Here is a 25,349-nt window from a genome sequence, read left to right on the forward strand (position 1 = left end):
TAATTTAAAGGACTCTTGAGCTTCTGAGATGCATGTCATGACCTCTTTTCCTTAGTATTTTATCAGCACCCTGTGACGTTAAATCTGCAATCCTCGTGCACACTTATACTCCCCTCTGCTGCAGTCGACTCCCTCCGCTGCTGCTGCCCTGGATCATGTTAATGATCTTGCAACAGAGCCTCACTCCACAGAGCACTTTTTCATAATTTCTAGTTGACTGTCTCGTCTTCTTTTCTTTATAGAAGGAAAATATGATTGGATAAACTGAGTAGAATCTGAGATGCATACTTGTCTAATGTGCTACAGTGAAACAGAGCATAGAGTAACTGTTATATAATTCCTCAAATGGGCCATATGTTTGTGAACAACGGTGGCTAACATATTCTTATCATGCAGATATCTTTCTGCAGGACATGCAAACAAATTATCTTTACAAATGTACGGATTTTCAGTTGGGCATGTTTACCACGTTATATGCAATTGTAATGTTAACGAGCCAGGTGCCGATGGGAATTGTACCACTTCTACCTTGAGGTAAAAACAAATAGTTGATTGTGAATCCTGGTTGAACAAGGACATACACGGCAGTAATCTCAATGAAGATTGAAAGAAAGACAACTGTAAACAGTATACAAATGACATTTATTTTTTAATCAGCATGTGATAATTTACAGAGGTTAAAAAAAACAGGATTTCATTTGGTGTATTCTTAAAAATGCATAAATTGTACAAAATTCGAGCACTATAAAAAGTAAACAACAGTCTTCCCAAGCCATCTGTTTTAAATTGAAAAATATCTCTCAGTGGTAAATATATTTCACCTGACACACCATCTATCTCATGGTAAAAGTCCATATTTCCCTTGTACTTAAATGCTATTTTTCCTATTGGAAATGCAATACTATAACATACCATTCCATAACAAGTATGGTTCATGTGGAATAGTAAACAATCCTTTTTACTGGTGCTCGATTGACTTGATCTCTCTCTATTGGTACACAGTTTTTTTATCCTCCAGCACTCTACCAGGAGCACTGGAGTCCCTGCGGTGAGCCAGAGGTCTTTTCTCTCTATTGGATTGACTGCCTTGGCTTGTGGTGACGCCTAACCATCTTCCTTCTCCTCCTCATTCCAGCTGTAAAAAAGGAGTTAGCATTAAAGGAGAGAATGAGAGGAATGAAGCCAATGTCAAAGAACATTTTGAGACATGAGACATGTGACATCCTACATTTTTGTTAATGAATGTGTCAGTTCAATCATCTAACTTACCTGGAGCTTTCCTGGCAGCGGCAAATTTACCCCCGTCTGTGAAAAAAAGGGACAACACAGTAAATCACTGCAATTGGACACACCCACACCCACCCACCCACCCACCCACCCACACACACACACACACACACACACACACACACACACACACACACACACACACACACACACACACACACACACACACACACACACACACACACACACACACACACACACACACACACACACACACACACACACACACACACACACACACACACACACACACACACACACACACACACACACACACACACACACACACACACACACACACACACACACACACACACACACACACACACACACACACACACACACACACACCAGATCTGCAGTTGATGGATACTCACCTCTAATGAGTTGGCTGATTCTGTCCGATTCCTCATTGATCAGATTTGGATTGCCGTGAATGGTGGTGATCTTAGAGAAGTCTGGGCCTGACGTTCACAGAAAAACCAATACATTAAAATTAAAGAGAAGTATGGAATGCATCTCAATATCTTTTTCGCCTTTGAGTCATCTTAATAGAATGAAAACAATTATTATTTCAAGCAGGATGTGAAAAGAAACTTGTTTGGTATAAAGAGTGTGTATAAAGAGACCCTACCCTCAATGACAAGAGGCTCGTTCACCGTGGTTTGTCTGGATCCACCTTTAGACGGGCAGCGGAGAAGGGTGTTGAAAGTCATTTAGCGACTAAGCAACTACTGACTGACAGACAGACCGACAGGTACATACACCCCTTAAAACACCTCCTCCGCCACCGCCAACACAAAGGCACAGTTGTGTAGTATTTTAGTATTTATGAAAACATCCACACACTCACAGGCGCTTTTTTAGCCCACAACTAAAGCTGCACGACACCAGTGAAGCAGTTCTTTGCGAAAACAGCTTAAAGCTCACCTGCACCCACACATGCTAATGGCCCAATCAGAGTGAAATGGCACACTATGCACAGGACGGACACACACACACACACACACGCACGCACGCACGCACGCACACACACACACACACACACACACACACACACACACACACACACACACACACACACACACACACACACACACACACACACACACACACACACACACACACACACACACACACACACACACACACACACACACACACACACACACACACACACACACACACACACACACACACACACACACACACACACACACACACACACACACGATGGGATTTTTGCATTAGAGACAAGAACACTGATGGAGACATGAAATCAGATAAGTGGTGAGATGGAACGACATCCAAATCATGGTGCACCATGGGCATGATCAGAAATGTACTTTATATTTTTGTTGATGTGAATCTATTCAGAAGATAGACTGTCAAAATAAAACAACTCTCTCCGTAGCATCTTTACTGAGCCAAAACAAACATCATACATCAGAATTAGTGGTCCAGTAAACAATAGCATTAGCAGCGAGTGGTGAAGTCATTACGGATTTCTTGAAAATAATACAGCCGTTTAAGAAGCTTGGCAAAAAAGTCTGCAAGTGTTGAAATAACTCCATAAATATGAAGTAGTTTGATCAAACTGATTATTGTTGTCTTTTAAATCTGGTTGGGTGTATAGTAGATGCATACTTTTATGAGCCAATACTGAATGCCAATCAAGAAGTTGAGAAATTGAGAATTGGCCCTTTGACAGCCACAACAAGGGAGGGCGTAAAGGTTGTTGGTTTATCCTCGAACCACCTCAGTCTTAAAGATAAAGAAATAGATGGAAACCAGCATTGGTAGGCAAACATCACAAGTCATTAGGCCTGTGACTTGTATAGAAAACATGGGTTGCCTGGAATTGACAGTCTAAAATATTGTTTTAGTTCCAACTTCCTTAACTATCTAAAATATATTGAAGGTTAAAACGATGCACACCATGAAATGAAGGTGTCTGAGGACTTATCTGATGATCACAGAGGAAACGTGACATTCACGTTAGATGATAATGGTCAGTTAGCTGTGGTCAAGATCCCAGATGCATTTGTTAAAAGAGTGGTTCGAAAATGCATGAATATTCTGAGATCTAGACTATCATGCTCTTCAACGGAGTGAAAAACTGACCTTCAATTATCTTTCCTTGTGCATCAAGTTCTCCACCTGCATGAATGAAAAATTGTTGTGCCATCAAATCTATTTAAAAACAATTGCGAAGCTGAATTTTGTTCATCTTACTTATCATTTGCCGTTCAAAATATGAATTATCTAAGGAACTTACCTTCGATAATTCTTGTGACCTTGGTAATGATAGGCTGTCCTTCAAAGACCCTGGTTGATGAAGACTCCCCTGTGATGAGCCGGGTCACTTCTGTGTTCCTGGTTTCTCCACTGACAACCATCGTAGTGATGACAGGTTCTGTCTCGAAGATTCTTGTGACCTTGGTAATGATAGGCTGTCCTTCAAAGACCCTGGTTGATGAAGACTCCCCTGTGATGAGCCGGGTCACATCTGTGTTCCTGGTTTCTCCACTGACGACCATCGTAGTGATGACAGGTTCTGTCTCGATGACTCTTGTAACCTTGGTAATGGATGGGTGTCCTTCAATGACTCTTGTAACCTTGGTGATGGATGGCTCCCCTTCGATGACTCTTGTAACCTTGGTGATGGATGGCTCTCCTTCAATGACTCTTGTAACCTTGGTGATGGATTGCTCTCCTTCAATGACTCTTGTAACCTTGTTGATGGATGGCTCCCCTTCGATGACTCTTGTAACCGTGGTGATGGATGGCTCTCCTTCAATGACTCTTGTAACCTTGGTGATGGATTGCTCTCCTTCAATGACTCTTGTAACCTTGGTAATTGTAGGCTCTCCTTCAATGACTCTTGTAACCTTGGTAAAGGTAGGCTCTCCTTCAATGACTCTTGTAACCTTGGTAAAGGTAGGCTCTCCTTCAATGACTCTTGTAACCTTGGTGATGGTAGGCTCTCCTTGAATGACTCTGGTCACCTTTGTTTCAGGAACTGTAAAGAGGGATCGGGAACATGAGTGCAACTTAATGGAAAGCTTCCCCTGAAACAAACAGTATTTGCGCTGTAGTATGTAAGAGCATTTTAAATGGTAAGATTTTTGCAAAAATACATGTTTTTTGGAAAGTATTGAACATACAACTGAATAAAGGAGACTTGGATTAAACATGCATGTGTGAACGTTTGGATGCTTGATCTAGTTTTGCTATTATTAAATGCAGCACCTATTTTTTTTCTTTGGTTAATTAAGACTTATCTTCAATTTTGGATTATTGGTTTTCTTCACAAATTCAAGGTAACAAGGGTTGAGTTATTGATATACCTATAATGGTTTTTAAGGTGAAGTGATCCTTCAAGAATAATAAAAAAAAGGAAGGATATCTTTTGAGCACTCCCACATTCTTTCTATAATGAGCGAAGAATGAGGCATGAGGAGCAGTATGGGAAGTTATGAAAGCAGGCAGAACAAAGGCAGGCTAATGTCTGTAGGATATTACATTGCATGTTTTTATTAACCGCTGATACGCTCCATGGTCCAATAAGCTGCCCTCTTTGGACAGACTTCATTTTCTTCTCCATTAGATGAGTTTAAAGAATCAAATTATAACCTTGTTCAAATTATAATATATATTATAATATAATACACTTGACATGTTACATAATCCTCTTGTGACAGTACTGGTTCCCAGAAGGAGCCCCAGAAACAGCTCCCAACCACACACAAGGAAGAGATATTTACTTGGAAAAACAAAACCCACATGTGCCCTTAAAATGAAAATTGCCTCCCAGCTAACTATAACAAATAAATGCCTATTTGCTACCAATGAAATGTGTATAAAGACATTAAACTGGTAGGCATAAACTCTTGCACAATTACTACCACTACAATCTTCCCTGATGCAGGGTACAGCTGAAAGAGGTTTTCATTAATTCCAGAGATGGATCATTATATCCTGAGTGTACAATTCTATACCTCTCTTAAGCCATAAAGAAAGGCCAGCGTCACAGTCTGATTGGCCAAGAGGGGAAATGCAAAGCTGCTAACAGTTCTTAATCAGGAGCCTATCTCCACATGCTGTGCAACATGAAGATATCAAAAATAACCCTTCAATCAACTCAGGGGAATTTGGATATTCAGCTGTATTGAATTGGGAAACCGGAAATGACAACACATCAATTCATCTTTTGAATCAGCTTCAAAAGGAACTTTTTCTTTCATTTATTTTAAAATGTATACTTCTGAGCGATGATTTTGTTAAGTGACAGAATTCATATGAGTTGAATGCTGAAGGATGTTTGTTTGTGTTAGTCTAATCTTTGGCCTGAGTGCCATTGAGATGGTCTTCCAGCAATTAGAACCAGACTCAGGTCTGATACAAATTAGGAAATGTATGTCATTAAAACTGTGGCTTCTTTCCCTATGAGTAAATCCTAATACAAATATAAACATGATGTGGACAATAGATTATTCCTCCTATGATCCAAACTAAAGATAATATATTTATGCAACTTTTAGTTCAGTATGTGTGTGTGTACAAGTGCACATACAGTAGGTGCGTGTATATAAAGTAGGTATTGTCCAAAGTTTTTAACCACTTAATGTATAGCATATCAAAATGACAAAGAACTTTTCATATTCAGAGATTTCAACTGTTAAAATATTTAAGAATTTTTAATTTATAGCCTAAAATATCAACCCCTAGAAATAAACCCTCTCTTGTAAGCTCAGATCTTGGCCTATATAGTCCATATATTGTGCCTAATTAACTTTAAAGAACCAGACTCTATCTCTCCTATGTTATCCAATACATTAAGGCATGCTCCACATCCAGTCCTGTGCACATTGATCTGTGTGAATGTGCACTGGACTAAGCCCAACTAAATGAACAACATCCACTTCCTCTATGTTCTCTGACCCTGTTATGTGTTGACAGCCTCATTACCTCATCCCTGAAGGGGCTAAATAAATATAGCAAGGGGTCCAAGTGGACTTAATCAAGAGTGAGACGGAATAATCAAAATGAACAAAGAAGAGAACCAGAGAAGACCCCTGAATTGCGCAACGACATGCTTGTATACACATGTGGCTGCAGGATGTATTTCACATTGAAAACAGATGCTCATTTTAAGACAAAGGTTTTGAAATCAAAGGAAGTCATGTCTTGAATAATCACACAAAAAAGAAAAATATAATTCTTGATCATAAAAGCTTCAAGACTTCTCTTTTAATCATGTGGTTAGTGAAAATGGTCTTACTTGTTTCATGATAATGTGTAGTTGTGATGGTTCTCTCTGTGAAGTGACATAAGAAGCTTGTTACAAATGAAATATTCACACATCACGCAGAGACAGTGGATGATAAAGAAACTTACTGAAGAATGTGACTGGGAATTCCTTGTACGAAAATCCAGAAATATACTGAAAAAGGCATAAAAGGAGAAGATGTATAAGACACACATTTTCTTTGATACACCTGTGCCCAGACATATGTGTATTTTCTCTTTAGCTACCCTTATCTGGATGTACTTAATCAGCTTCTTCAGGAGGACCAGGAAGTCCTGGCGGCCCACAGGAAGGTCTGTAAGTAATATACAGCATCAAAAGAACATAACTTATTGCCTCCCACCGCAGAATGCACATTGCATGATTTTATTTTAACGTTCTCACCTGCAGGATAGAGAACATTCTTCACCACATGGATCACACCATTTGTAGCCATCAAATCGCTGTCTGGCACATCCACCGAGTTCACATTAATAGAGTTGTTAACCTTGGTAAAACGAGGGGACAAGAATGATGCATATCTTTTAATTGGGGGTAAACATATTCAAAAGTTGGTGAGTTATGTCAAAAACTGCCAAAAAAACATTGTCAAACTGGCCCAAAGTCATTTTGAAAGGGTTGTACAATAAAGGTTTTGAACCGAGGTTTTTAATAAGGATCCCATGCAGTGTGCTCTGTTATTGGATGTGCTGTATGGAATTCCATTCATGATTGATTTCCTGCTATTTAAGGTGGATATGACTTAAGGTGGACAGGCTGAGTCTGAAAGGGATAGGGTTACCTACTCCTCAAGCTCCTCTTTTCCCTTATCACCCACCAAATTGAGCCACATCAGTAGATAGGAGGCCACATTTAGGTAATAAGTGAAATGATGATATACAATAGCTGACATTGAGGCTGCTGAGCAACAGCAAGGCAGACAGAGTAGCAGGTGGGGGGGGGGGGGGCATTGATGGAGGTGGGCAGCCATGGGTGAACAAGGACAGTGGGCGTCGATGGACAAGTTTTGGCCGTTCTCCAGAGATATCCAGCTTTGAAGATATAGATTAACACTGGCTCTTTGATGCTATTCTTTTAATGAGAACGTGTGGAAAGACTGGGTTAAGGACTCACAATGGAGGCTTGGAGAAAAGGGAAAAAATGTGTGTCGGTTTAAACTTGATTATATGATACAGATATGACCTTAAAGAAAAATGTTTTATCCACTCTGCTTCTTGTTCAATTAAGCCAAGATAAGATATTATTTTATTGATACCAAGAGGGGAAATTCAATTGACAATTCCTAGAGTTTACAGAGGGCCTTTTTTCAATCAAAATTGGGCATGAACTGTTTTTAATGTATTGACTTCCATGTGCTATTACATCAGTTTGTACAGTAATAGTTTTTCCGACTGACGGTTTATCCCTTTTTGATTGTTACATGACAGGATTCAGGAAATGATTTCTGTCTTTTTTCATTCTGAGGACAAACACACTTAACCAAGGGCTGATTGTACATACAGAAATAACTTGGAGGTTATTGCCCTGCAGGGTTTTGAGCAGGTTGGTAACTCCTCCCTCTAATCCTCCATTGATGAAGATGCCATTACTGAAGTGGTACAGCAGAATGATCCTCAACACATTCAGATCACCTGTAAGTGACAGCAAAAGGCATCATTTACATTCTGTAAAGGGGAGTAAGCATGCTTCACATTTTTCTCCTCTAATTTCTGGCTTACATAACTTCAGAACAACCTAGCTTGATTGCAATTGCATAATCTTCAAAAGGGAGACGCATGAAAGGAAGTGGATGTCCGTCTTTTGATTGGAGAACTCACTTTTCAGAAGAGCAAAGTCCTCTTTACTGAGACCTTCAAAGGCATCGTCAGTTGGTGCAAAAATAGTGTAGGAGCCTTTCTCCTTTAGCAGATCAGTCAGACCTGCTGTCTCCATCAGCGCCAGGAAAATCCTACATTTTTTTTTAAAGTAAAGGAGAAAGTCATCCATTCAGAAAGTCAAGATAAGGTACAGTACTGTATGAGTAAAATACACACAAATCTAAGAGAAATGTGCAGGTAAATGAAATGGTTAATGAAACTGATGATGATGAAATAGGAGTACATTTTACACTATTTGAGCCAGCACTTTTTGTAAATTTCAGTTTTTCATCTAGCCCTAATTACTGTGTGTCAGACTGCATGAACTCTAGCCAGTCAGGACATCACGTTTTTCTCCAACAGGAAAGAACAGCTCTGCTTTAATGGCACATTGAGTCCTATGTTGAGAGGAGACCAGATTATATCTTGGGTTTGATCCAAAAAACAGCAGGGCTTTGCTCCTTGTAGAGAGGAGGATTATTGTAGACAGGAGGATTATTGTTTTAGGAATATGATATGATGGAATTTGGGTTGTGTGGTCCCATTAATTCACACATCTGCTTCCTGAGTATTTCATCATTAGCTTGCGCTGGTGACAGCGAAATGTGAAAATACAATAAATTCATTACTATAACATAAATTAGGATGTTAGTTTGTTCTTACTTGAACCGTCCGTCAGCAATCAGGAGATTGTAGATTGTTTTGTCAGCTGGTTTGATGAGGGAATTCATAAGATGGAGGGCACTATGGCTTCCCTCTTTACTGCCACGCACCATACATGCATTTTCAATGCACACCGCCTAACAAAGGACAATAGTTAGAGAGCAGAATTACTTGTTTTACAGTCACTGTACAAATCTGGTAACTATTAAGCTTAGGGGAGGGGGACTATTTCATTGTCTTGTTTGATTGCAATCAATCAAAAAGAAGAACACATGCGAGGAAATTAAACCCAGGGGTTGATCATAGTTGAACCACCAGGGCAGAACCCCGATTCATCTGCCAAGAGTTGGACTAATAAGCTGTTTTAATTCATTTGCTGAGTTGAAAAGACAGCAAAATCATGTTAACACTTTGTAAGAAGCCCAGTAATGTCTTTCAGATTTCCAATAAGTAAACCAATGCTCTCCATTGTCTTTCTAAGACTTATTCTTTATCTAATCTTCCTGTTCCTTACACACACACACCCACACCCACACCCACACACACACACACACACACACACACACACACACACACACACACACACACACACACACACACACACACACACACACACACACACACACACACACACACACACACACACACACACACACACTGTACTCACAGTGCGGTAAATGAAGACTCTGAGCATTCTGCCAGCCAGTGTTTCCAGCATCTGTCCGTTGTAGAGCTCACTTAGCGTAACTTTCAGCTTCAAGATGTGGTTTTCCAAAATGAATTTCAACAGGCTCTGGTCCGTTGACATCACCTCAGCTGACAACCACAGAACAAAATAGTGATTTAAAATGATCCTAGTAATAAGTTATGCCAGGCCTTACACAACTTTTCCTTTCTCTAAAGAGTATTGAAAAGTCTAAAAATGAATTAGCACAATCTTGATCTATGCAACACATCTGATGACCTTTCCTTTATATGGAGTTATTCGGAGATGAACTCACTAGTGAAGGCAGTGTTGACTGGAGCAAGGAGTGTGTACTCTGTTTTCGAACCCAAGGCAGAGGCTAAGCCCAATTCGGACACCATGTCACTGAAAGTGCTCTGAGAGTCTCCCATCAGCTCCAACCCTTCCTTGGCTGGTATGAATCATATAGATAAAAATATGTTGGTTATCACAGCAAAAACATATAAAAGCAAATTATTTCAACAAGTATTCACTGAGGGAGAAAACCCCAGATGTGTTTTACCTGAGTTAGGGATGAGCACCTGGTCGATTAAGTGGATGACGCCATTGGTCGTGACTATGTCCTTCTTCAGCACCATCTTGATTCCATTGACTGTCAAACTGTCGCCATCACACCCAATTTCGATGGTGCTGCCCTCTTCGGTCTCAAACACAGACCCCGCCATTATTGCTTCAGAACACTGGACAGAGCTCAACAGGTGGTATTTCACCAGGGCTGGGTAGGTGGATTGAAGTGTGAGAAAGATGAAGGGTAAGAAGAAGAAAAGTCACTGTTCACATTCTACACTTTTATAGACTTTGTGGGTTGACTCTAATTCTTTATTAATATTATAGCGCTCTCCAAGGTTTGAAGTCATTAATCAACACACATGCACATGGATAATATTTCAGTGCTTTTAAAAATATTTAGCCAGTTCTGTTAACATTTACATACAGGATTACGTCTCTGACTGAATTCAACTGTCAAACATTGCAATGCAAAAGCAATGCGATTACAAACCCTTCCAAACCCACACAAATATAAATGCGATGGTTTTTGCACTTCAGCCAAATTACTCTTTGGCTCAAACCTTTCCTAGTAGAAACAATTCACAAGTCTCCATATGATCTTTACTTTGGAGGCTGTTCTTACATGGTTGGTCTGCAAAGCCTGTTTGCCAAGTGTCTGAGAATGTATTTGAGGTAATATTGATTCCCCAGAGAGAACTCACTGAGGACACCGCAAACTGGCCTCATGTTAATATGCGTTCCTGGCGTGCCAGTGACACAACCAATAAGTATGGGCTCAGAACAGTCTCATAATACACACATGCACACAGAAGGATTCACACTTGTATTTCATGATACGCAAAAGGATTCAAACTTGTATTTCCGGATCCACACTTGTGTCTTTCAATGCACACACAAATGTGTTCCGTTTCATATACATGTAAATAAAATCCAAATACAGAAAAAAGTTGTCCATATGTTATTTCCGTTATTTCCACAAACACCCCCGCCTCTGTTAGTGCACATTTACTGACATAAACATTAGTAGATCCAAATACATGAAATAAAATAAGAAGTCATTCTCAAAAAAGATAAACGCCATTCTTAAAATGTATTTAAACGAACACTAGTTTGATTAATATTGATTAGAGTGCACAATAGGAATACAATTCCCGTCCCGTGAGGTTCATGTATTTTCTTCACTCCGCTGGGGTATTGCTCTCATGTCAAGAAGCATCAGATCAGTGCATGCACTGCCTCGTCCAATCAGTGAGCGATACACAGTAAGGGGGCGGGGTGAGTATCTGAGGATTTCATCAGAGGATGGTCTGGTGGTTCCTCGGTTATCGCTCCTCCATGATCGCTCCTCGATCCTCGGTCCTCCGGCAGAAATAAGAGCCATGGGACGGTACTCAAGATGGCGCAGGCAAATCAACTTCCGGTGAGACCGAGGACCGAGGAGCGAGGAAATGAAAATAGTCGACCTGAGAAGCAGCCAGAGACTGCAGCTCTGCATGATCACCTGAAGCTCCACCCTCTGTTTAGCGAGCTGACCGGACTGCGCAAAATGCGTACATGAAGTGCTACGTCATGAACGCAATAAATCATACCCTCGTGGGGGCGCGCTGATTGGCTTAGAATGGAGGAGACATCTGATTGGCTAAAGATAGAAGAAATTACAAGTACGAATCGGCTGACCATCAGGAGAGTCTCAAAAATCCCACACACGAATGCACAGCGATCCGTGCACAGGAAGCGGTTTGTGTTTGCAGGTGCAGGGGATTTAAACGGGAAAACAAATATGTGAGGATCAAAAATACATATGGACAACTTTTTTCTGTATTTGGATTTTATTTACATGTATATGAAACGGAACACATTTGTGTGTGCATTGAAAGACACAAGTGTGGATCCGGAAATACAAATTTGAATCCTTCTGTGTGCATCTGTGTATTATGAGACTGTTCTGAGCCCACAAATAAGCAGATAAGCTACCACTGGTGAGACATAGGTCTTCAAATTCATTCTGTGGTTTGTGGGCTTGACTTTTTTTGTAGTTTGTGCTATTTCTTTGCTCCAGAGAATTTGTGGGGAATCTAAGTTTAAACATACTCTCTCAGGCTCTGTGATGACGAAGCTTAGCGATGAGATGCTTTGAGCTAAATGCTAATGTCAACATGCTAACCTGTTCACATTGACAATGCTGACCTGTCATTCTTTAATGACCATTTAGCAGTAAACATGAACTATAGCTGAGGCTTGTGGGAATAGCATTAGTTGCACAAGTATTAAACAAAGGAACATTTTACCCTGATGATGGCAGTATATGAGAAGTCAGGGGATCTCCATAAAGATAACAATATATCCTGACGGGGACATAGATGTCTGAACCCAATTTCCTGGCAGTCTATCCTATACTTGTTGAGATATTTCACTAAAATACTAACCCAGGGCAACATAACTAGTTTTTCTTGCAAATCTCTCTTTTTGATATGAAGATTTATTTCTGGATGATTGAAAAATGTAATCTGCTGCTGGCACTACAGGTGTCACTAAAGTCAGTAGGATTTATCCTCATTATGAAAGTCTGCACTAAATGTCAAGGCAAACCATCCAACAGTTCACTCAGGACCAAAGTAGTGAACTGATGGTGTGACTAGACGATATAAAAGTGCTCTAAACCTCTGCACACTTAAATCAACCATAGCAAGCATATGTTAGTAGTTCATGCCATCATTACTGTATCACATGTACAATGTACCTGCAATAACATCCTTGTCTCCCATGATACGCTCCAAGTAGCCTGGGTCCAATTTGTCAAAGGCTTGATCAGTGGGTGCAAAGAGAGTGAAGTGTCCAGGCTCGCCCAGCTTGTCGAACATGCCAGAGTTCACTACCACATCCTGGATAACAAAAAGAGAATTTGTCCCATGTGTAATAAGTCATCATACTGAGATGTAGGATGCATTTATTTGTACAGATGTTCCACTTTAAGCATTTCAACTTAGATACGATTATTTTACTAACTCTGAAGGAGGCGAGATCCTCTGTTACATCCAGGACTTCCTTGATGTTGTTGCCCACGCTGGTGATGACCCGATCAATGACATGCACCACACCATTTGTGGCCACCTGATTACCATGGATGATCCTGGCACAGTTTACTGTCACGATCTGAAGAGAGAGGACATTTTATGATAAGCCAAGACCAACATTGAGGTCAGAAATTCTTCACAGACATACTTAAATCATGTAGTCATGTATGCAATAAAAAGGTGCAAAAACAGACCCCATTTGAGTAGTGGTTGATGTAAATCCCCAGGTCGTTGTACATGGAATTCAAAGTCATGCCGTTCTTCAAGTCTTTGGTCAGAAGTCGGCGGTTAACCATGTGGTAATGAAGAGCGTTGTACAATTCGATGTTCACGTTGTCCACCAGTGCCGCCCGTATAGTCTAAGGATATCACAAAATGAGTTAAAGGGCAGCGAGTTTCAGGTTATATTGTATTTATTTATAATCCCATAAAAAACGACTTACAGGTTCCACCTGATCCCAGGCCTCGTTGCTAGGTGCAAACATAGTGAAGGAGCCTTCGCCTTCAATTTCCTCCTGCAGTTTGGACAGGTTAGAGTATTGCTGTGTGGTCGAAGCCTTTATCAGCCCCAGCGTACCATAGACATGGTCAATAGGTGCCACTAGGGGAAAAGCAAGGGGTTGTTTCTGCTCAGAAAAAGTCTAAAGTAGGATTGAATCTAAATGTTGCATTGACTGAAAAAGAAGACCACAAAAGGGGCTATGCAATTACCTGCAGCACATCCTTTCGTGCCCTCCAGCTTAATGTACCCAGGACAGCATTCATATAGGACCATGCTTCAAAAAAGGAAAAAAGTACAAGTATGTTAGAGTTATAATGACTTGAATTGAATTGTGTTGGAAGACATACAGTCAGAAAGATGTATATTATAATATTTCTCTGTTTTTACAACTGCAAAAAGAAAACTAATGAAGAAAAACAAAAGAAGCTTGCCAAATAAAAGCAGAATTGACTGTAAAGAGGAAGAAAAACAACCTCCTGAGCTGTAATGGGAGAGAATGACGAGTGCTTCAATTGAGAACATTTGAGGAAGGAGACCACGGCTGCACAAAGGGGGGATTTTACTCACCAAATAAAAATCCATAATTGGACAGATCACATATAAAGATCAAAGCATCAAATAATGAAAAAGCAAGCAAGTGAAGGTGTATAAAAAAATTAAAAGAAAAACACCATTAAAGGTGACATGTCATGCTTTTCCGGTTAGTACCCGTCCCCTTGTGTGTTATGAAGGTTTTTATGCATGTAAACGGTGTGCAGAGTCAAAACCCTCAAAGTACACCATGTAGGGAGTAAAACTCTAAAACAGAAAATACCTCCCCAAAACGCCTCGTTGGAGATACGTCACTGTCCATTTGATTCTTCCGGGGACATCATGATGTTATGTCGTCCCCGGAACGAAATGGACCAATCCGTGGAGCCGTTACGTTACGTCCGCGGAGCCGTTACATTAAGCCCCCGCTGATTGGTCCAAATTGACCAATCCACGGACTTCCTCACACACTCAGTGCATGCAGCTCTGCTGGACTCTCCTCCCTGGCTGCAGGCTGATAACAGACAGTTGGGATCGCGGCGAAATTCTCTCTGCAGACCCATTCTCACAGCATTTATCAACCTTTTTCTTACTCAATATCAAGCCACACTTATTGTTTTTACTTCGGCTGTGACTTTGTGTGTGCTCAGGGTGAGTTTGGCTGTGTTTCGCTGTGTATTGCTAAACAAGGAAAACACACCTCCACGGAGCTTAGCGCGATTCACAACGTCCCGACTGGTCCCGACCAATCGGAGCACACTGGGCTCACAGGGAGGGGGGGGGGGGGGGGGGGTGCAAGAGCTGCAACGAGCGGAGAGTGGAGAGAGTGAATACTGCTGAATACACATACTTTACAGAGATGCTGTATGCGAAACCAATGTGAGTTTGGAAAATTGCACAGTATAAATCTATTCTAGTAGACCTCAATGGAATTATGATCAGTGGAAATGGCCATCACATGTGACCTTTAACATGAAAGCGGTTCATTGAACTCTTGGCAGCACAACTCTCGGCAGGCCAATCACACAGGAAATCTGGACTGGGCTCAGAAAGAATAAGCTTTAGACAAGCCTCAAGAGCCAGAAACATCACATCCAATAGGCTTTATTATGCAACAGAAATAAACCCAGCAAATGAAAAAGAAATAAAAACCCAAAGGAGATTAGTAAGAAAGCCTCAAGCTCAAAAGCACTGAACTATTTTCAAGAATATTGTTGAATACAATACTGTTAAGGAGCCTTTCCACTAGCATAGTCTCATAAGGATACAGAAGGATAGCCTTTTTACAATGAATACGTTGTAGTACTTATTATCTTAGATACTGTAACAGTTTTAACATGAAACCCCAGACAGGGGTGTCTGCTGCCCCCTTGCACTTTCTCTTGGCCATACATTTGATTCCAGAAGCAGCTTCCAAGAAAAACAAAATCTTGATATACAGTCGACCTCATGTGACCATGAAACAGATTTATATTTTGGAGGCGAAGGTATAGATACGAAACATTTGCTCAAAGAAGGAGAAACATCCTGGCCACCGAGAGGTTCTGCTAACACTAATGGTTTAGGCCCAAAATACATTTCTGACCTCCTGCTAAATTATGAACCATCCAGATCTCTCAGGTCTTCAGGGACTGGTCAGCTTCCTGTCCCCAGAGTCAGAACTAAACATGGAAAAGCAGCGTTTAGTTACTATGCTCCAAATATCTGGAACGAACTCCCAGAAACCTGCAGGTCCGCTGCAACTCTTACTACTTTTAAATCCAGACGAAAGACTTTTCTTTTTGCCGCTGCTTTTAATTGAACTATTCACATCTTAAACTGCACTGTAACTTTTATCCATGTATTTTTCTTTTAATGTTTATTTTATTATCTTTTCTTTTTAATGACGGATTTTAAATGCCATTTTCTTAATGTCTTTCGTTTTTTGTAAAGCACTTTGAATTGCCTTGTGTTGAAAGGTACTATATAAATAAACTTGCCTTGCCTTGCCTAAACACACCAGAGGAATTGTGCAGCAAACCCATGTTCCTCAGTCGTCTGGTCTAACAGTAAATCTAATTTGTTGCAATGTTATGAATGACAAAACGAGGTGTGACCAACAAGAGAGTATTTATTTTTTAAATGCAGCAATAAATTATGTTTTTCAAGCAACGTTTTTAATGAAAATGAACCATAAGGCGTAAATCAGAAATGTTGACATTTTGTTGGGACTTATCTCAAACCGACACGAATCTTCCGAGAGGCAACAACTAGCAGTGACTCAACGTTGGACGCTCCACAATGATCCACCAGAGAAACAGCCGTAGAGTTTCCAAATGCTGTAATAAGTGTGGTGATTTATGGGTTGCAGTTGGAGCTTTGGGTGTGTTTAATGAAGAAGTTTGCATAGAGATGATTGGGTCAGTTTTAAGGTTTCCTCCTTACTGTTTTCACATGGAAATACAACGCTTCTACTGTATATGAACTCCGTGCCTTCTTTCAATGGCTCTCATCCTAAACAAACAACTCTTTGTTTTCCATTCAGAAATGAACAGTGTTGATATACTATGCAAACACAAATCAATGCCTTCTTAGCTACTCTAAAAACATATACACAAAAGGCTAAATCACTCGCTTTCCCCATTCAGCGCCCTCAAGTGACTCACATGATTTGGCAAACGTCTCTAATCCACTTTGATCAGCATTTGTGGTTAAATGGAAATGAGGACAATGATACTTAACCTTTAGAATGTACTTTCTTTGTGCAAACAGCCATGAAGCTTTTATGGCAAACATTATATGCTTTGGCGTTAATTATTTTAATATAAAACACCACATAAATATCCATGCACAGCCAGCTGTCAGGAAGCTATGAAGTCATTGCTCCCAGGCTGTGCTCTGACAGGATAATGGATGCAGTGCAGACCAGAGACCAGCTCATAGCCAGGCCCCTCGCAGTGTCACTGGATCAACCAGCCAAATGTGGCTTCCAGATGAACAGATGTGCACAAGGCATGAATACACACACTCGCACACACACTGTTCTCACACAGCAACACTCTAAAGAAAACAAACTTTTTTTCTTCTTTTGTAAATTACAATCAACAGTGTCTATTGCATGCTCATCAAGCACATGCTCTCTCTCAACAGTGCCAGTCCTGAATGCTTTGCCAATTTGTATATATTTTGTATATTTGTACAACTTCGCTCACATAATACACTTAGACCTAGTTATGTACCTATCGCCCACTCCCTGTATGCTCTGTCACCATGTACAGCAAGGCAAGGCAAGTTTATTTATATAGCACCTTTCAACAAGGCAATTCAAAGTGCTTTACAAAAAACAAAATACATTAAGAAAATGGCATTTAAAATCAGTCATTAAAAAGAAAAGATAATAAAAGAAACATTAAAAGAAAAAATACATGGATAAAAGTTACAGTGCAGTTTAAGATGTGAATAGTTCAATTAAAAGCAGCGGCAAAAAGAAAAGTCTTTAGTCTGGATTTAAAAGTAGTAAGAGTTGCAGCGGACCTGCAGGTTTCTGGGAGTTTGTTCCAGATATTTGGAGCATAATAACTGAACGCTGCTTTCCATGTTTAGTTCTGACTCTGGGGACAGAAAGCTGACCAGTCCCTGAAGACCTGAGAGATCTGGATGGTTCATAATTTAGCGGGAGGTCAGAAATGTATTTTGGGCCTAAACCATTCAAAGCTTTATAAACCAGCAGCAGTATTTGGAAATCTATTCTTTGACACACAGGAAGCCAGTGTAAAGACTTCAGAACAGGAGTGATGTGATCCACTTTCTTAGTGTTAGTGAGGACTCGAGCAGCGGCGTTCTGAATCAGCTGCAGCTTTCTAATAGATTGTTTAGTGAGACCTGTGAAGACACCATTACAGTAGTCCAGTCTACAAAAAATTACTCAACTGTTGAAAAACAACTTTTTCAATGATTTTATCTAGAAATGGCAGGTTTGATATGGGCCTGTAATTGTTCATTACTGAAGCATCTCTCATCTCAACACCCAATCCAACTCAGACATAATCACAGCTGTGTGGATTTCCTCCAGTGCTGCAGAACAATGCCCTCTCTGTGACCACAGACACACAGAGGGAAAGATTTCTCTGGCTTTTCATTTTTAAGCTTCTGTTGTATTTTCCGCATTTTGTTCTTTGTAGTCATACAGTGTGTACACATGATATCTATGTTTCACTTTGTTTTCCAACATTCAAACAATTAAAAAGGTTAAGAGAGCTTTACATTTATTTAAAAATAATGAAGCATTGTTGTTGTTTATCTCTGAAAGAAGCCATTTAATTGAATACACTTTTTTTCAAAGTTTCCCTATGTTATTTCATCCCATCTTTTGACCTACTAGAATCTTTTTAATACCTAACCTTAGTCAGTTTTGTTGTTGAAATGTAGTACCTTTCTTCTATAAGCTGTTACTGGATGGTTAAGGTAATATCATCTCAGTAATAGTAGTGGGGCTATCTCTCATCGCCTTATTTCCAAGCTTCTCCTAACACAGCAGCAGGTGTTACAGAGTGTGTATGTGTACGGTGGTGTGTGTGTGGATGTGTACAGCTCCAGTCGAGCCTTACATTCCATCAACAACAGCGGCTACATTTCATTTTCTTTACTCTAATAAAATCTACTCTTTCAGCACATGCAGTAACAACAAAATATGATATGCCTTGGAAACATTTAAAAACCTAAAGCTTTTATGCACTTTACTATATTGCAGATACCCCAACATTTGGACTTTTTACTATCGTTATAGTAAATAAAATAAAAAATCTAAAACTATCACTCCCGCAATTGGACAGAAACTTTCCACCTCTATCGCAATTAAACGTGTGAGTTCTTTACAGCTTAAGAACCATCATTTGCCTTAAAATATATAAACTGTACACATGCAAACACATACGTTGCAAATGTATTATCTTTTCAATTTACACACGGCATCTATTGCACGTCTGTCCGTCCTGGGAGAGGGATCCCTCCTCTGTTGCTCTCCCTGAGGTTTCTCCCATTTTTCCCTTTAAACTGGGTTTTCTTTGGAAGTTTTTCCTTGTACGATGTGAGGGTCTAAGGACAGAGGGTGTCCGTATTGTCATACTGATATTCTGTACACACTGTGGAAGTCCACTGAGACAAATGTAACATTTGGTGATATTGGGCTATATAAATAAACATTGATTGATTGATTGGATTGATTGACATGCAGCACAAATAAAGTATACTCATTGCCCAACTTGTGAAACCAGAGCTGCAATACATCCTCCGTTTCACCCGACTGCAACACACACTTTCACTAAAAGCATATCGCCAAATTCTTTCCTGAGCATCGAAATGTGAGAGAGGGACAGTGGGGTGTCAATCACTGATGAGCGTTTACCACATCAGCAGGCTGACAATATACCTCACCCAGGGCCCGCAAGCTACCCAGCATGCCCAGACAGGAGAGGAGGGGTACAGGAGATGCTGACAAAATAAAATAAGCAATACAATTCTGAAGCTTTGTCTTCCCTCCCTGCTTAAGAAATCCCTGACATCTTTGAAAGGCCATCTTTTGAATCAATCATCATGTGCCTTTTTTTGTGAGAAGGAAAGGGGGCAGCTAGGTGAATCGAGGAAACGGAAAGAGCCCGAGGCTCCACATAATTGAGATTATACAAAGCTGGCCTCTGCTGCCAATTAAAACCTGGCCAGGTGACAAGTGGAGGTTTGCACAGGGGTGAACACATTTAAAGGCACCTGAAGTACTTGATGATCTCACTTGATTAATATTACAGGAATAATATTGCCAATGTGCAGGATCTGTAGAGGTTGAGAGGGAGTTTGGATGTAAAAAGGATGAAATAAAAACATTTTGCGATCAAATCCATTCAATGTTTTGGTAAAGACTCACGCCTTCTTTCCACAGATGGAGCCTTTGTACCAGTTCCTACATGTGCTGAAGTACTTCTTCTTAGTCCCCTCGACCCGCTGCAGAGCGCACACATTGGGTCTGTAAGAGAAGAAGGAGGGGGTCGGGGGAGTTAGGTGATGAGGGAGTGACAGAGAAAGTGAGAAGCAGAGGTAGGAGAGGGTAAAGTGAAGAAGGAAGACAATTGTCATTCATAGATGCCACGGCCTCTGAACAGTGCTTCTCAACAATGAATCACTGCATCTGAGAAACCTGAAGCCTGTAATTTAAAGTAAATTAAAGAAAGCATTGAAAAACATTTTGAGCTAAACTCCGTAATTATTTTACAATGAACACTCCCAACTCAATCAATATTAAACAGCATATTAGGATATTGACATATTCTTTAAAGCAGAAGATTGAATGAATGTGGGAGAGGATATTGCATTTTCCAAGCCTTGAGTCAATGGCATTTGATTACACTCATCTGGAAACACAGCACTAATATTAAATCTAACAAACAAAGCACTTTATATGCGTACATATCTTTCAGCCTATTACTCTTCATGTGCAAACAAATTGGTTGTATTGTTTAATCCCCAGTTATTTGCTTCATAGAAAACTTAAAAAGCTTCCACACATCTTTAAGTTCAGCATTTCTCTCTCCCTCACTGTCTACCCTTCCCTCCATCTCCCCCGCGACCTTCCTTACCCTTCTTTCCTGGCACGGATGCGACTGTGGGTGACTATCTTGTCATAGGCTGAAGAATCCACTCTCCCTAGGGAGCACAGTGCCACCAGCACTGAGGTCACGGCTAGCAGCTGATGCATCCTGGGGAGGTATCAGTCCTCTCTATTGCAGGGGCTCAAAAAACACACACACACACACACACACACACACTTCTTGTATTCAAACACACAGCCAACACAAAATACACAGGAGATATGGGAGTGCAGTGAGGGAGGGAGAGGAGGCTTTTATACCAGCTCTCTAACACACACCCATAACCATCCACCCTCTTTTGGGCTCCCTCACTTTCTTTTCCATACCATTACGTCCCTCTCTCACCCATTTCCTTAGCCAAATTCCTCCAGCCTGCTTTGCTCAAGCTTATTGTCTCCCCCTCCCTCACATTTTTTCATATGGATTTCTCATGCTTTCTTAACCACCATCACATCCAGGAGCACCAAGGACACCCTGCAATTCAATTTGCTTTACACTCTTTGATGACAGCTTTATAATCCAACTATGGATTGCCTTTAAAAATACATTTCACTTTTATGTATTGCTGGGGTTTTGACCCATGAGTTTAAGAGTGATAGAGACTTTGGAGAGGGACACAGAGATCCCATTACAGTTAAGATTCAGTAATTCACTAAATAAAAGTAAATCTATTGCAAGCTCATGAACACAGGCAGTGAGTTCATCTTTAATACGTGTCTTTGGGACATTCAGAAACTAAATTAAGTGAATTAAATTGGCTACAGTGTTTTTAATAAGCAAGAAAATAAGACTGTAAATCATATTCAAAGAGCTGGGGTGATGTATCTTTTAGATGATAGGTTTACACGTTGCTTGGCAGGAGTTTAACTGTATTTTTGTCATCCTTCCCCTGGGATACTACTCTCATCCTCATTATTTTCACCAGTTGATCCATCCTTTCCTCCTCTAAACTCCCCTCTGGGCTTCTGCTTCTACTTCATCCTCCCTGCTGTCAAATTCGTCATTTATCAACTTCTTCCCAGGCCCTAACTTCACCCTGCAGCTGTCTCTGTCTCCGATGTTGTAGCCAGATCTGATACAGCTTCAAAGGGAAAATCATGACAAAAATGATCCCTGGACGTGTACGCCGTACGGTCTTGATTTGTGAACAGGTATGACTCTAAATTCGAACAATTCCGGTAAGTTCTCTCTTAATGATTTTGACTCATTGAATCAAGAGCTTAATATTATTATTTACTCCACACATGTGACCACAAACACCCAGGTAAATGTTCCTTTAAAAATCTATTTTATGCAGTGAAACAGGGAGATTTGTCCTGAGGGGAGTTGTATTATTTCCCCCGATCCATTGGAGAATGAAGAAGATAGATTCCTTTTTTAAACAACTGAAATCCCATTTCTTACCACCAACACATCACAGATGTACTCACCCTTGAACTCACATGACCCCTCTGGTGAGGGGGAGGACAACATAATGCAGCCTCCTCCCTTTTTCAGACAGCTGTGTCTATGATGCGATCTTAACATTTAGGATACACTTCAAATCCTGGGAACACACATATTAAGCCCAGACTGCCATTTACAGTAATTTAAACCTTATTTTCATTGTGTTCCCTCTCCTGCTTGAGGCTTCTCTGAGATTCCAACACACATAAACTAGTAACCAGACCAGTAGCGTGGCGTTGGGAAAAAAATAGGGGAAGCCAATAATACGTCCTTTCTTTTGGGTCGGGGGTGTGGTGGTCAATGTAATAGTAACCAGATGAGTGATTACAGCACCCGGTATCATTTTACACACATTTGTATCATACAGAGATGCAGGACTTACACACGCCTGTTATCTCTAACCGACAGGTCCGCACGCACTCTCCAGCCGAAACTCTAATAAGCATTCATTCACAACTAAATCAGGAGGAGACCTTTAACGTTTTACGTCCGATTCGCTCCTTTTTTCCTCACAGCTCCAGTTTGGGCATCGGCCTGTCATCAGATTTGATTTGTTGTTGCTGCTGTAGCGGAAATTTAGTACAATTATTTTTGATTAAATACTCCAAATCTCCACCTTCCATAATTGCACTTGCTTCAGTTGCTTGCTACTTTCTAACGGCGGTGAGAGTGGTGCAGTGGCACCTATCTATCGATTAGTTTTATGATTCGAAAATTATAAAAGTAGGGTAGACATGTGGATATTATCCGACTGAACACAACGTGCATTTATCTATCTAACAGGTTCGTTTTCCACTGACCTTATTTCGAGCTATTTTCCAAAATCCTATGGAGAAATCCCATTGCTTTTTTGTCGAGGGAAACCGAGCGCAGCTTACTTCCGGGTTTTAGGACGCGTCACTGCAACACTAAATTGATGCGATTTGATTGGATTGTGAGGCAAGGGAAGCCAGAGCCCTAGAAAGAAATAACAGCGTTGGTTTAATCTATGACTATTTTGACCATGTTTGTGCTGTTTTTGCCATAGAGAAGCATTGCCACGGAAGTGCGTTTGGAACTATCCCGGCATACATAAACCACGTGACCGGCTGGCGGCGACATCATAGAGTGTCGTAACTCTTATTTCTCTAGGGCTCTGAGGGAAGCCAGTCGCCTCTGGCTTCCCTTGGCATGGCCCTGACCAATCACAGGTTGGCAGGGGCATGACGTGAGCCTCATCTGATTGGTCAATCCCTCCATTTTTGTTCACCAAGGGAAGCCAATTTCGGCTGGCCTCCTCTCGCAACAGAGAGTACTGTTTCGCCATAACACCGACAGGAGCGCTGTTTCACTCTTTGTAAAAATACTCAATGAGAATGGGGGAGAGACGGGCCGGCAGCAACACACAACAAAGAATTTCCAAAACTAAACCAAGTGTTTTTATTTATTTATTAAAATTATAACTACAATCCAAAAAAACAGGGGAAGCCTGGCTTCCCTTGGCCTCCAGGAGAAAACGCCACTGAACCAGACACAAATACACCTACACTAGCATACATGGATTTTCAATTAGATTATAAGTATTGAATGCCTGATTTCATTTGTCTCTGTTGTGTCAGCTTTCCATCCACTAACCCTAACCTTTAAGATGTATTGAAGTCATGTTGAGCCCCATGTGTCGCCCTGTTGTTTCCCACAGGACAGCACCACTCTCCTCTCCAGGTTGCAGGTGGTTTCTTTGGTTTCGAGATCCTGCAGAGAGATATTGGTAGAGAACAAGCAGAGAACAGGAGCTCCATTCTTTAATGACATCTCCCCCTAGTGGAAAGGACTTGTCAGTGCAGCCATGCAAGGCCTCTGCAAGGATAACACAGTGATCAAAATGTCAAGTAACTACACGAAATCAAGAACGTGTATCAGTGTTTTCTGTCTCACATTATAAGAATGGAAGGTCTGGATTTATATACCTGTATGTTTCAGGGACATAAAAGTGTGTCTGTTAGTTCACAGTTTACTTAAAGTCTCCATGTTTTTCCCTTTATTACATCTAATTAGCATAATGTGCGCCTTCTGCGAGCGTGTGGATTCTCTCTTTCCTTGGGACACCTTCAGAGAAATCACATGAATATTCATTAAGTCACACATCAAGTTGTGACTAATATGTAGCGTTACACACAACGTATATTTCTAAATAAGGTTTCAGAATAGTTTTAGCGCTTTCTGCATTTGTGAAGATCCATCGAAAACCCAGGAGCATTTTACTGCATCCTTTTGATCACACACAGTGCACAATTTCATCATCTGTTGAATATTTAACTTGCTCACTTGTTCGCCGATTGAACTTATTGAAGTACAAATAGGAAAAAAAAAAAAAAAAAAAATCAATAGATAACTTCAGTGAAAACAAAAATGTCCAGTCTGACGGAGAACACAGGGGACATGTGGCTTTCATGCAACAGGGTTTGATCTGTGTCATTGGGTTCTGTTTTAACAGTAGAAAAGTGTTGTGAAGTTGTTGGAAAATAAGTTTTCTGCCAGGCATTACTTCTTCTTTGTAGGGTTTATAAGAGAAGGAAATGACCTCTTTACCTTTCTCCACTTACAGAAAGTCATCATTTCCAATGGTTTGGATTCCTGGATCGAACAGCACGTTCACACCATAGACTGTTCACACGCACACACACTCATCTCTGAAGGACTAAACAAATGCCAGAGCTAATACCCCAGTTTCACAGGGAGAAAGAAAAACCTTAGTGTTAGAACAGGGTACAAAAATACTGGACTCAAATGCGACGGCTCAGATTTTAATGAAAAAATAAAAAAGTTTT

The 25,349-nt window shown here is 40.6% G+C and overlaps 1 protein-coding gene across 2 annotated transcripts; it reads right to left on the bottom strand.

Moving 5' to 3' along the window:
• Positions 1-652: 652 nt before the first annotated feature.
• postna (periostin, osteoblast specific factor a) lies at positions 653-21,307 on the bottom strand. 2 transcript variants are annotated; one of them, XM_034099053.2, is made up of 23 exons: positions 21,085-21,307; positions 20,376-20,474; positions 14,158-14,222; positions 13,890-14,047; positions 13,641-13,805; positions 13,379-13,525; positions 13,113-13,254; positions 10,365-10,577; positions 10,119-10,253; positions 9,785-9,933; positions 9,118-9,254; positions 8,416-8,546; positions 8,099-8,229; positions 6,983-7,085; positions 6,826-6,893; positions 6,688-6,733; positions 6,572-6,607; positions 3,566-4,309; positions 3,412-3,447; positions 1,922-1,966; positions 1,665-1,751; positions 1,270-1,305; positions 653-1,135 (listed from the first exon to the last, which is right to left on the bottom strand). In XM_034099053.2, exons 1-23 carry the CDS (start codon positions 21,201-21,203, stop codon positions 1,071-1,073), a joined length of 3,057 nt encoding a protein of 1,018 aa, XP_033954944.1. In that variant the 5' UTR covers positions 21,204-21,307; the 3' UTR covers positions 653-1,070. The 2 variants fall into 2 exon arrangements, with proteins under 2 accessions (XP_033954944.1, XP_033954945.1); XM_034099054.2 differs by lacking the exon at positions 1,922-1,966.
• Positions 21,308-25,349: the final 4,042 nt, after the last annotated feature.

This window comes from Pseudochaenichthys georgianus, chromosome 14, assembly GCF_902827115.2.
Source record: "Pseudochaenichthys georgianus chromosome 14, fPseGeo1.2, whole genome shotgun sequence".
Taxonomy (NCBI): Eukaryota; Metazoa; Chordata; class Actinopteri; order Perciformes; family Channichthyidae; genus Pseudochaenichthys; species Pseudochaenichthys georgianus.